The sequence below is a fragment of the Lissotriton vulgaris genome, chromosome 6 (genome assembly GCF_964263255.1).
Source record: "Lissotriton vulgaris chromosome 6, aLisVul1.2, whole genome shotgun sequence".
NCBI lineage: Eukaryota > Metazoa > Chordata > Amphibia > Caudata > Salamandridae > Lissotriton > Lissotriton vulgaris.
In genome coordinates, this window is record NC_141694.1 from 618748852 (window position 1) to 618762007 (window position 13156).

At 45.9% G+C, this 13156-nt stretch overlaps 1 protein-coding gene across 2 annotated transcripts in view; it reads right to left on the reverse strand.

Moving 5' to 3' along the window:
• The window catches only part of FHL5 (four and a half LIM domains 5), a 287889-nt gene extending 278031 nt beyond the window's left edge, over nucleotides 1-9858 (reverse strand). Inside the window, exon 1 of one of the 2 annotated variants that reach the window (XM_086926634.1) lies at nucleotides 9746-9858. In XM_086926634.1, coding sequence (XP_086782760.1) covers nucleotides 9746-9837 — 92 coding nt within the window. In that variant the 5' untranslated portion in view covers nucleotides 9838-9858. The remainder of the gene's footprint in view (nucleotides 1-9745) is intronic. The other variant, XM_086926635.1, reaches the window with a different exon arrangement.
• Nucleotides 9859-13156: the final 3298 nt, after the last annotated feature.

Here is a 13156-nt window from a genome sequence, read left to right on the forward strand (position 1 = left end):
CGGAGCCCGGAGAGGCCCTGCGTGCGTCTCAGAGGTCTCGCGCACGCCGGTTTGTGCGCGCGCAGTTCTTGAAGGTGCCTGATTGACGCTCTGCCCCCGGCTGAAGTGTAGATCTAAGCAGCATTTGGCCAGGAGCCGAGGGCGATTTCTGGAATCGATTTGCAGTGTTTTTTCACAGCTTTGAGCAATGGAGCTTTCATGCAATTAACCCTTGCCTCCCTGTGAGTCAGGAGGCATTCCTCTAATGTTTGAAAGCCCTTTCTGCTATCCAGGAAAGGGTTACTCCCTCCATTAGTCCTAGATTGGGACTTTAGTCTATATTCTTTCTTGGTATTACCGGCTCCTGCGCCTGGCACTCCCCAGTTTTCGACACCCTCGCCTGGGCTAGTACTTAAGCTTCCCTCTGGGGATTGGAGTTGGAATTGCTGATTCCTTGTAATTATGGCAGATACTGAGTACTGCGAAGAGGAGGGTGCTGCGTAGGAATACCAGGGTCAGCAGGAATTCTATGAGGAAGAATCCATGGAGGATATCATTGATAAAAAGTTTGACGCCAAATTGGACAAAGCCCTTTCATCGGCTCTCCTTCCCTTGGCCAAGAATTTGGAATTACTGGTCCCTGGTAAGCCCCTGCCCCTTCCCATCAAGGACTCCTCTCGTCCCCCCCCCTAAGAAGGTGGCACTTGACCCGGCCTGGCCCCATGCCCAATCATATATAAATCCAAAGAATCCCTCTCTACTGATAAACCTCTGACCTTCCCCCCACCCCCCATCCAAATGACACCACCACTGATACGGGCACCGATACTGATTCGTCAGATGCCACTCCCCGCAAACGCTCTAAGGCGGGTAAGCATACCTCCCCGGTCACCCCGTCTCCCTCTTCTTTTGACCCAACAGATATTGTCCACCCCAGGTCCTCAGACTGGGTCCCTCCCCCTGCTGTGGCGGCATACCTGGAGGTTCACCTCCGTAAAGGCTTTGATAAAGAGGTACGATCCCACCTTAAGTCCGAGTGCCCCCGTCCCGATTTGCCTCACAAGGTGGCAGTTACACCCGACATAGACCCCTCCATGACCACCTTTCTGAAGAAATATAAGAAAGACCCCAAGAAAGGGATTGATCGCGCGCTCAGGGCATGCCAAGATAAGGTCCTTGACCTTTCGGGCCCATTGGCCAAGATCCTGGAGTTAGCCCTTCAGGCCCAAGAGACTGGTGATGCCATTCACCCAGAAGTTTTGGCGGGTTGGGCTCAACGAGCCATTTGCATGCTGGGAAACGCAAACTGCGCTCTTGCCTCAGAACGACGGAAGTCGGTCCTTCTACGGATCGATCCTCAATTGGTGGAGTTGGCTTCTTCTGAGCCGGGTCCTTTGGCGGAAGGACAGTTGTTTGGTGACAACTTTGTTAAGGACATTGCAAAATTTGTCAACACTTTTGTATCCCTGGATAAGTCTCAAGCTTCACTGAAGAGGGTGTTGCATCAGGTCTCTGGTAGGGCCGGACGTGGCAGAGGACGCTCGACCGGCCGCTACTCAAATTCCAGTCCTCAAAGAGGGTACGCTCCTAGACGTGGCAGAGGGTACACGCAAGAACCGGACCAGGCCTGTTTTTACCCGTCAAGATCCCGCGGCTTCAGGGGCCGCTATAACCGAGGGGTCAACCGAGGCTACAAAAACTTCGATAATCAATCATCTGGCAAGTCCCTCAGTTCCTTTGGTCCCGCTAGGGGGAAGGTTGCGGCATTTTGTCATGAATTGGACAAGTCTCACTGCAGATGCTTGGGTCCTTCGGACCATCCAGGGTTACGAGATAGAGATGGTGGACTGCCCCTTGCAACCTTTTCCCCCTCGTCCCCTCCTTTTTTCCCATCTCGAACAGAGTTTTATAGACTCAGAACTGGACGAGCTTTTGACAAAACAGGCCATTGCTGTACGACCCTTCGTTCCAGAGGGCTTCTGCAGCAACGTCTTTCTTGAACAAAAGAAAGGAGGCGGTCAGCGCCTTGTCTTAAATCTGAGGGACTTCAACCCCTTTGTTACGTATTGCCACTTCAAGATGGAAGGTATCCATCTTTTACGAGACCTTCTGTTGGAGAACGATTGGATGGTCCGATTGGACCTAAAAGATGCCTATCTGACAGTCCCCATCTGCCCATCTCATCAAAAGTTTTTGCAATTCCCTTGGAAAGGGCGTTGGTTTCGTTACAAAGTGCTTCCCTTCGGTCTGTCTTCAGCCCCTTGGGTATTCACCAAACTGCTCAAGCCGGTGATCTCTAGCCTTCGAGAGATGGGAGTGCGTCTTATTGTCTACCTAGACGACATGCTACTCCTGGCCCAGGACCGGTCCCTCCTTCTCACTCACCTGGAGTGGACGACGTCCTTGTTACAAAATCTGGGATTCGTGATCAATACAAAGAAATCGGTGATGATACCGAATCAGCAGATGGAATTCCGGGGCTTCCTGATAGACTCTGCTTCAGCCCAACTTCTCCTTCCCCCTCAAATGATCAGGTCCATCAAGAGGGAGATAGCATCCACCTTGGCCAGGGAGAAGATTTCCTTACGGGTGCTGGCGCGAATTGTAGGCCTTCTGGCCTCGTCGATTCAAGCCATCTTTCCCGGCCCCTTGCATTACAGGGCCCTGCAGAGATTGAAAATCTATTACCTTCAGAGGAATTTTCATTACGATCATTTGATTCCTTTTTCCCCCGAGTCTCGGGAGGAACTTCAGTGGTGGCTGGACCACATGTCAGCCTGGAACGGCTGAGCTATCTTCGGCGCAGCCCCAGACGTGGTGGTGGAATCGGACGCCAGTCAATGGGGCTGGGGCGCTCGCTGTGGAGAATTCACCACAGGAGGACAGTGGTCAGCAGACGAACTCTCACTACACATCAACTGTCTAGAGTCGCTGGCAGGATCCTTTGCCATCAGGTCTATCTCACCGCTGAAGAGCAATTGTTGTATTCTCCTCCGGATGGACAATGTCTCCGCAGTGAGATACATCAACCGGTTAGGAGGGAAGAGGTCCCGAATGCTAGTCCACATTGCGAAGGAATTTTGGCACTTCTGCCTGGATCGCAAGATCTCAGTGGTGGCGGAATACCTTCCGGGGAAATTCAATCAGGTGGCGGATTGGAATTCCCGATTTCTCCAGGACTCCAGCGATTGGAGACTCCATCCATCGTTGTTCTCTCAGATCATGACTATGCGAGGCCCATGCCAGATAGACCTGTTTGCCTCTCGCCTCAATGCCCATCTTCCCCTGTTTTTCAGTTGGAGACCGGACCCAATGGCAATGGGGACAGACGCCTTCCTTCACCATTGGGGGCAATAGAGGAATTATGCGTTTCCACCATTTGCGCTGATTCCGAGAGTGGCGGCGTTGATACGCCGTCAGGAGGCGACAGTAGTTTTGGTGACCCCATTCTGGTCGACTCAGTCATGGTTTCCCACACTGTTGGAGTTGTCAGTAGATCTCCCCTTCCGGCTCACAGTCTTCCCGACGCTTCTGCAGGACCCAGTGGGAGCTTGCCACCCATTGGTCCTGCAGAACCAATTAACCTTGATGGTGTGGACGCTCTCCGGAGACATGAACGGGTTGCAGGCCTTTCACGAGAGGCTTCCAGTTTTATGCAGCAAGCGTGGGCTCCTTCTACCCAAAAACGATACTCTGCATTTTGGAAGAAGTGGGTGGGTTGGTGCCTTTCCAAACAGGTGGATCCCGTGGGATCAAATGTGACAGAGGTCCTTAATTTCCTTTCTGAATGTGCAACCTCTGGCCTGGCGTACAGGTCGGTTAATAATTTCAGGTCTGCTATTTCTGCTGGTCATGACCACATCGACGGTAAGCCTGTGGGGATGCATCCCTTGGTGTGTAAGTTACTTAAAGGTGTGCGTGTGGCCAACCCTCCTCGGCCCAGGTATTCCACAATGTGGGATGTTACTAAGGTGCTTAATTTGTTGGAATCCTGGCCCAATAATGGTGATTTGTCTTTAAAACAGCTCTCTGCCAAGCTTACCATGCTGTTGTGCCTCATTTCATGTTGTAGGGTTTCAGATGTTAGGGCTTTGGATTTGGCTGGTAGGATGTTTTCCCCTCAGGGTGTCTCCTTTGTCATCACAAGGCGTACTAAGACCATGTCACGCTCAGTTGAGTACCCAGCCTTTCCACACAACAGCAAGCTATGTGTTCTACAATGTCTTAAATGTTATGAAGAGCGTACTCTTGCGCACAGGATTGATCCTTTGGGGCAATTGTTGATCTCTGTTCAAAAGCCATTCAAGCCAGTCGCTGCTGCTACCTTAGCCAGATGGGTTAGATGGATCATGTCGGAAGCCGGCATTGATGTTTCTGCTTATGGTGCGCATTCTGCTAGAGGTGCGATGGCTTCTAAAGCCTATTTACTGGGTTCCCGCTTGGAGGATATCCTGAAGGCAGCTGACTGGTCTTCAGATTCGATGTTTAAAGTGTTTTATTATAAACCGATTCCTCATGTTTCTGATGCTGTGATTGAAGAGCTTTAATTGTTGAGCTTTGAACCAGCATAATCAGAAGCCTCCGGTCCTGCCATAGAATACAAAATTTTCTAGCTATCGCGACAAGAATTTTAGATTCTATTAAGGACACGGAGGCGAGGATTATCCCACCCGTTGGAACAGTTATGCAACTGTTTGTTGTTATTACATGATGTTGCCTAACGTTTTTATACCCACCCTCTGAGTAATGTTGGTTGTGGGCGTTTTTCTCAAACTTCCTTTTCTGTTTCAGGAAATGACTCCAATAAGAGTTGATTGCCGCATGTGGATTCAGCTGATGTACCTTCCTGCTGGAGGATGAGTTCTTCTGTACTGGATTTCTCCGTTGAGAATTACTGATGGAACTGTTTCTCTCCGTTGAGAGTTAAGACTTTTGTTCAATGTAACAAGACTGTTCGAGACTGTTCGCGCAAAGAAAGAGGAGGCCAGATTAGTGTCTCTATACTTTATATGCTTATTACCATTGTGATTGGTTGTTGTAAGAGAGGCGTGGTTCAAAGCCTCATGGGAAATGTGTTTTTTACATTTGTAGTTTCATTTTCATTGGCTGCTGTTTGTGCAGTAAAGAAATGAGAAAGCATAATCCTCGCCTCCGTATCCTTAATAGAATCTAAAATTCTTGTCGCGATAGCTAGAAAATTTTGTATTCCGAGTTCACTTTTGTTGAGGCAGGCTAAACTATGCTTCAGCCTGTTACACTACAACCATGAAATCCCTCATCTGATTATTCAAATGACAACTCAATTAATCAAACACTGCATATTAGGAAGTCTATTATTTTGCATACAGCTCAGAATCAATTAAATGTATTTGTATTCCATGTTGCTCTGAAACTCTAGTGAGTTTCTTAGACCTTTCAATTTGGGAAGTCTTGCTTGTCTGAATTTTGAATTGTTGATCTTCTTTATATGCCATAGCTTTATGTCAGAGTTGTTTTTATTGCTTTCAATTAGGCATAAAGAGTGAAAAAACAAACACTCAGTACACTTCATTCTTGAGGGCCATTAGCTATTTAGTGGATACAGTGTTCACCAATGTAGAAGCAATCAAGTGTCAGGTAAAGTACATATTGCCATTGTTATCAGATGCAAACTAAACATCTCAGAATATGAAAAAAACAACAAGAACAGACAAAAGTAAGAAAAAGAGGAAAGAAAACCCCAAATCCACCCACCCCCTCCTTTCTAAACACCTCTCTTCAATTAAACATAAGGTACGGGGGGTACTTTACAGCTGGTGAGACCTCAATGTCTTGCAAGAGACAGTCATGTGGGGAATTCGGGGAAGAGTGTTCATTATTTGTCTATGCTTTTTTTCCCAACAGCACAACATTTCTAAAATAGAAATAGGTGTAAAGTTCTTATTCTAATGGGCCAGGCGCAGAAAGGCAGGCCTTTGGGAACGTAGCTCACCAGGGAGCCCTAAACATATTCAAAGTTTTTGTAACAGTCCACAAAATTATCAGTCATACGTTCCATCGTAACCACCATCCATAGTCTTGTGGACCACTGCGTCAATGAGGGGGCATCCGTGCGCTTCCACGCAGTAGCCACTGCCATTTTGGCAGACCCCAGACTTAGCCATATCACCAATTTGTCCCTAGAGGTCTTATATTCAAAGGAGTCCCTTCTCAGCCTCAGGAGGACAAAGCCTGGATCATCCGGGACCGGGTGTCTCAAGATTTCCCTAAGCTTGGCCAGTATTTCTATCCAGAAGGAACGAATGGTAGGGCAATCCCACCAAATATGTTTAAAGTCGACTAGAAGCTCACACCCTCTCCAGCAGAGGTCAGTTGCTGTCTGGGGGAATATGCATTTGAGTTTGGTGGGGTGTAGGTACCAGTCAAATAAGAGTTTATAATGACCTTCCCTCAAACCCATCGAGTGATTGCATTTGGGTATGTCTTTCCATAGTCTAGACCAGTTAACCTGGGTATAGCGAAAGTGTTCAGTGGGGAGGAGCTACAAATCCCTTAGCAATTTACAAAGGTTCAAATATCCCAATTATGGTACAGTTCAGAAACAGAAAGGCAGCCTCCCGCCCTCCACGCTTCTTAGGGTTCCAAATGCAATGCTGGTGGGAACTCTGGGTTAAAATGGATTGGAGTAAAGGGCAGAATGAAAGTAGTCCATGTCCTGATCTATTTACTTCATCCCAGACTCTAAGGGTAGTTCATGTGGGGGTGCTCAAATATGCATGGGGGGCAATCTGCTTTGGGTTTCCACAGTAGGTCCCAGATATCTTTGCACACCAGCGGTCTGTATGCCATAAGCTTAATGCTTACATTCTCACTCTCTCGAACTAGAACTCTTCATGGAGTCTGACTGACACCTTGTCTAAACTGATTCTTAGAATGGGGATTCTCTTCTTGATGTAATGTGCTTCATTATGAAAATGTATTAACCATTTTTTATTATCGAGTTCTGACCGTATTTTGATTATTGAAATTTATACGAATAAAATGTATGACTTTGAATAAAGATGGGCTACTAATAATACCTTTAAACCCATACCTAACTCTCAGTATTGACTGAACTTAGAACAGAAATAGTGATTTTAATGTATGTGATGGATTGCTCCTGATCTTCTCTTAAACAATGGCAAAGTTCCATTTGCCTCGTGAGAGTAAACGACAGGGAGCAACCCGTGTGATGGTAAATGAGTTTTCATTTAAACTGATTCCTGCTCCAACACGCTGCTTAATGTAGTACAAGTATCACTAACACAATTTCAGTGAACCCAAGAAAGCATGATCAGACATTTTGCTCCGACTCTTGCTCAAAGCTACTGCATAATAAGACAATCAGTTTTGGAGATTAAGCTATCAGAAATAAGTACAACTCAATTAACTGGTAACGCTCAATTAACTGGTAAGGCATATAAATAACTGACATGTTTCTTCTAGAGACAGTTCCTCAGTCCCTCCATACAGCACCGTAAATCTGCACAACAAGGCTTGCTAAACATGGCGTCTACAATGGGAAAGCTCATTTAATTCTTCAAGGCTTGACATAGCACTCAGTGGCAGCTCCTCCGCAAAGTCGGAGGAGTGTCGCCCCACTGCTATCTGAGCAGTGCAAAACGAAAAAGAAAATGATAATAACAAGACATTATTACAATTTTAATGTTCTGTGCAGGACTGGAGCCAGGTCAGCGTGGGACTGAGCAAAGTGAGGTGTGGTTTGCACTCCCTAAGTGCTCATGACTGTTTGGCCGGCCCTTTTAGGCAGGCCAACCATTCATGTGCACTTAGCTTGTTCTCCACCTGGCTGTGTTGCACAACCCACTAGAGAACATGCCCAGGCTCCCAGGCACTGCCTGAGCGGTCACACAGGCTGCTCAGACCAATCACGGGGCTGCTCATGCAGTGTTGTGGTTGTCTGAGAAGTCTGCTTCCAGTGATGCCAGTGCAGACGAGGAGGACGGAGGAGAGGCATGCGGCAGCCTCAGCGAGGGAAGGGAAGGGAAGTTTTTTTGGTTTTTTTTTTAACCACCCCTCCGCCCCACCACTCCCATACCAAGGCAGCCGCCATTGATAGCACTGGAGTAAACATGGCGGTTGATATCCTCAATTTTACATAAAAGAAGGCCAAAGCATTAATCCCTTTGTTATCACTTCTACACACCCAGTCCGTAATTGGAGCCAACGTAGGGTGTGGGACTTGATCACAATGTCAATAAAAGCAACACATCCCTTTGAGCAGAGAAGGCTTTGAACCTATGCATTGTTTACTTTGCCACAAAGTACCTTTAATCTACTCACAATATCCCCAGTCGGGTAACTTACTAAAACCCAGCTGAACATCATGTCATGTGGGATCCTGGCAGCAATCATTGTATTATATCCAAGGCTAGATAAACTGACTAGCCCACTGCATTCATTAGGCCCATCCACCTCCTTCCTTGTGCTATACATCGCCCTAGGGAGGGGGCCTCAATTCCACCGAGAAACATACCACACCAGTCCTCAACGTAAGCGCTTATCCTGGAAGGGAGAATCAGTCACTCTCTCTCAAAAGTCCTTCAGAAAAATTCACACTGTAAACAAGGCAGCTGCAGCCAGAGCTCAGCTTGCATTAGCGGTCTCAGGCACCAACCTGTCACTGGGTGATTTGCCAGAAAGGGATCTATCTACCCACAACAAATTAGAATATTCTTTGTACACATACCAGGATTCATGCTCACACACACTGCATGCAGTAAGAATGCATCTATTTACGAAGGTAAACCTTGTTCGTTCCCAAATGTGCCCGCGTGCGTATGTCGCCGTGTACAAGTTTGACAGTTCTGTATTTATATTATTGGATTTTTGGTACCTTTTATAATTCTCACATGCCCACCTGGGTGTTGTTAGTGGTACATAAACACTGACTGTAAAAAGTACCAGAGGGGATATAGTACATGTAGGGAAGAGCAGCTTTGTAAAAGGAACAAATCTTCGCACCTGGTTCACAATACTACAAACATCATTTTTTTCTGATTTTATAGAGACCGAACTCGGCCCACATGAGCACCAGTTACATTACAGATTCATGTGTTTTTTTCCAGCCAAGGGGATATTAAGCGATTTGACCAGAATCAAAAGGTGGTGTTGAGGAGACGCCGAGAATCCACCCTGGTTCTCCAGTTTCAAAAATCGACAGCCCTGGCCTTTACTCCACATCCTCTCCAATTATCTACACCTAAAACCCGATAAACCCTAAAAACTCGTTTAAACTGTTGAAAATACAGTGAAACGCCTTTCATGCGTTGCTCTTTTTCATACAGTCGCATATATGGATAACGCTAGAGTATTTCTGACCGGACATTAGTGTTTGTTATTGCTCCGAGTGGTAAATAATCTGCCAGGGAATTTGCTAGAACGAAATGTCAGGCGACGAGCGCATTGCTTCACAAATATGGGTTCAATCAGCATTCGCTCTAAGCACAAAGTTCACATACCGAGGCTCTAAAAAACACATATTCCAAAGTACGTGCGCATGACCTTGCAGACTTCTTTATTTCTCCCCTGCTAAGACATCTCATGAACTGGGCACGAGGTTGGTTCTGAATGCCAGCGCCTAAACCGTGGTGACAGTAGTCGCGCGCCACACCCATTATTTATTTTGCTCTTTCGCACAACCGAAACAAAATCACATGTTCAGAATGCTCACTATTACTTCACACTCAAACACTTCTATGAGCCTTCGTGCAAAACAATAAAGTACCTGCGAAGAAAATAGGCAGCGAGTGACGCACCTCCTCCGGTCCGGATCCTCCTGAGTTTGACAGTAGACGCGAAATTCAGTTTTCGAGGCATGAGAACCAGAAGCAAACGGGAGTGAGGACAACTAACTTCTCGTATTACTCCCTGCCCCCAAGAGGCACGCTCTGCTCTTACGCACATATCTGAACCTTTTAAGGCAGTGTCCCAGTATTACAGTCAAAACGAACACTTGAAACAACACATTCTAAAATGATCATGTATGTGTAACAAATATTTATCTGCAGGGCTGAAAACCATTGAACTACTGATCAAGAAATGTTTTAAAACGGCCGCGTTTATTTGGCTGTGTGCTGTGAACTAAACTCAATACATTTTCCATGTACAAATTCATTTAAAAAATGTCCCCACCATCAGAATGAATAAAAAGTAGACCCCAATGAGCATTTATCATATCGAATTTACCAGACCCACCTAAAATGTTGTAAAAGAAGTTACTTTAAATAAACAAAAACTTTGAAATTCACCAGTTATGGTTATCCTAAGTTGCTATAACTTGCGCCCTCAAATAACTTCAACTCGTGGCTATGCCATGCACAATGGTTGTAATGATTTAATTGATCTGATATTGGAGGTAATTAGCAGCACATGACGAGGGTGCGAGTTGAAGTTACTCTAGGGCTTGAGTTATAGTTACTTGAGATAACTATACCTGGTGAATTTCATTGATTTCGTTTGTTTTAAACGGTATGCTTTGACATTTTCACCTAGCTATAACGTCACTTTAACCTTTGTTTTTTGCCACTATATTTCTAAAGGGTTTTTATAATGTAAAAGAGCATATTACTACAATTCCTAAGTGTAACATTATTATAACCTGTGTTTTTTTCAGTGAATTTCTATTTTTTTTTTACATGAAGTAAGATGTCATTACCATGTGCAGAGGGATTTTAGGTGCAGAACCTGGCCTGCTTCAGGTCTTGTGCCTACCACCCCGGTGGCCCAACCCCCCACTGCAGTGAGGCAACCCCCTGTGGGCCCCCTACCGCTCGGCACCAAACCCCGTGGGCAAGCATGGCTGACAATGTGACAAACTAATATAAAACGTGTCATTTTAAGCAAGTCAAAAAGTGGTATTTTCAAATAAACAATATCTAAATCCTCTTTACTAAAAGAAGTATTTTTAAATCCCAAATTAAGAAAGCCTATACTCAATTTCTTCCTCTTGTCCCAATGGAAAGTTATACTTGTAAGATGTTACAAAGCAACTCCCATGTCAGCCTATGGGAAAGATAGCCTTTCAATAGTAAAAACAAACTACACAGTATTCCACTATCAAGACATGTAAGACACACTAGTACATGTCCTACCTTTCACATACACTGTACAGTGCCAACATGTTCCTTGGGCCTACCTGAGGGGTGTCTTGCATGTAGGAACAGGGAAGGTTATGGCCGGGCTAGTGGGTGCACTTGCCAGGTCGACATGACAGTTCAAAACTGTGTGCAGACACTGCAGTCGCAGTCTGAGACTCCTTTTATATGAGAGCATATGCACTTTAGCAATGAATAGCAGTGGTAAAGTGCCCAGAGTCCAAAAACCAACAAAAACGGTCACAAACAGGAGGCCAAAAAGTCTGGGGGTCAACCCACTGAAAAAGCCAAGTCCAACAGGTTCGAACACCAACACATAAAGAATTGACCTATTAGCTTTATCAAGAGGTGTCAGCGTTATAACATATATAAAGCAGACCTATTGTCTTTTTCAAAAAGTCATAAATAATTGTATTTAAATGTATGTTATATAAATTCACACATTGAAATATTTAATAAACATGATTATCATAACATTGTTGTAATAAAGCCTTATTATAAAAATCGGTACAAAAGGGGGTGGTGATGGACGGAGCATCTAAATCAATCAAACACTCACACCCAGTCAAAAGATCTGGGTTTAATCCATCACCGTTCTTTAGCCCACTCTGCCACCCCAGTTCAGACAAAGCTATATGCAAATCAGTCTGACCCTGTGCCTCATGGGAACAGTCCAGCCCGAACTGCCAAGCCATGTCTTCCCTGGACCGGAAACAAGCTTCGGAGGACCGGTTTCTGGCATTCCAGCCGTCTTCAGCCCGTTCGGGCTGGACTGTTCCCATGAGGCACAGGGTCAGACTGATTTGATATATAGCCATGTCTGAACTGGGGTGGCAGAGTGGGCTAAAGAACGGTGATGGATTAAACCCAGATCTTTTGACTGGGTGTGAGTGTTTGATTGATTCAGATGCTCCGTCCATCACCACCCCCTTTTGTACCGCTTTTGGCCGCCATAAGTGTGGCAGGGTATGCTCAGACGTGAGTCCCTTTCTCACTTTGCCACTGGATTCAAGCAAGCCGGGCTGAAGACGGCTGGAATGCCAGAAACCGGTCCTCGGAAGCTTGTTTCCGGTCCAGGGAAGACATGGCTTCGCCGTTCGGGCTGGACTGTTCCCATGAGGCACAGGCTCAGACTGATTTGCATATAGCTATGTCTGAACTGGGGTGGCAGAGTGGGCTAAAGAACGGTGATGGATTAAACCCAGATCTTTTGACTGGGTGTGAGTGTTTGATTGATTCAGATGCTCCGTCCATCACCACCCCCTTTTGTACCGCTTATTATAAAAATCAACATGACTTTGGGTCATTTTTTAATCATTTTTCAGTCCCAACAATGCAGCCATAGAAAAAAACACAAGAGAGACCTGCTCATATTGCTCACAAAAATATGGGAAGCTCTCCTGGAGCCATGGATCTAATGACCTAGGAGACTTACTGTGCTTATTTTTTAATGTTGCTGAGAGTCTGCTGCAATCCCTGCAACCCCCATAACTTTAAAAAAGGTTAGTGCTGCCCTCTACCCTTTCTAGGGGAAGGTCCACAATACAGATATATAACAAAAAAGCACTTGCACAGCATTATGGGGTACTCCTTGTCTGGAGCATCGAATAATAAATAAGCTCACATATTATTCTTTAAAAAAAATGTTTTTGGGGCCCTGTGCCCTGCCCTTTTTTCATGGTGCGGGCTACAGGGAAACTCCCAAGGCTTCTGCATTTCAGTCAGATTCTCAGCCAACACCATGGAAGGAGCCGGCCTTTGTTTTAAAATAAATTATATGTGGGTGCCCCAATGCCCACCAGGGGCACCCACATTCACCTAACAGTGCATGTCTGGAGGGGTAGGCCCAGTTCCTCCATGAGCCCAAACAACTCCCCAGCCATCCCGGTGGTGGAAGATGGCTATTATATTTTTTTAAATGTAGTATGTTGTTGCCCTGGTGTCCCCGGGACACCCACATTTACCTATATGTTGGGGTCACGAAGGACCCGCAAAGCCCCTGTTTCCCCGGAGGACTTCCCAGCTAGCACCCATTGTGGTAC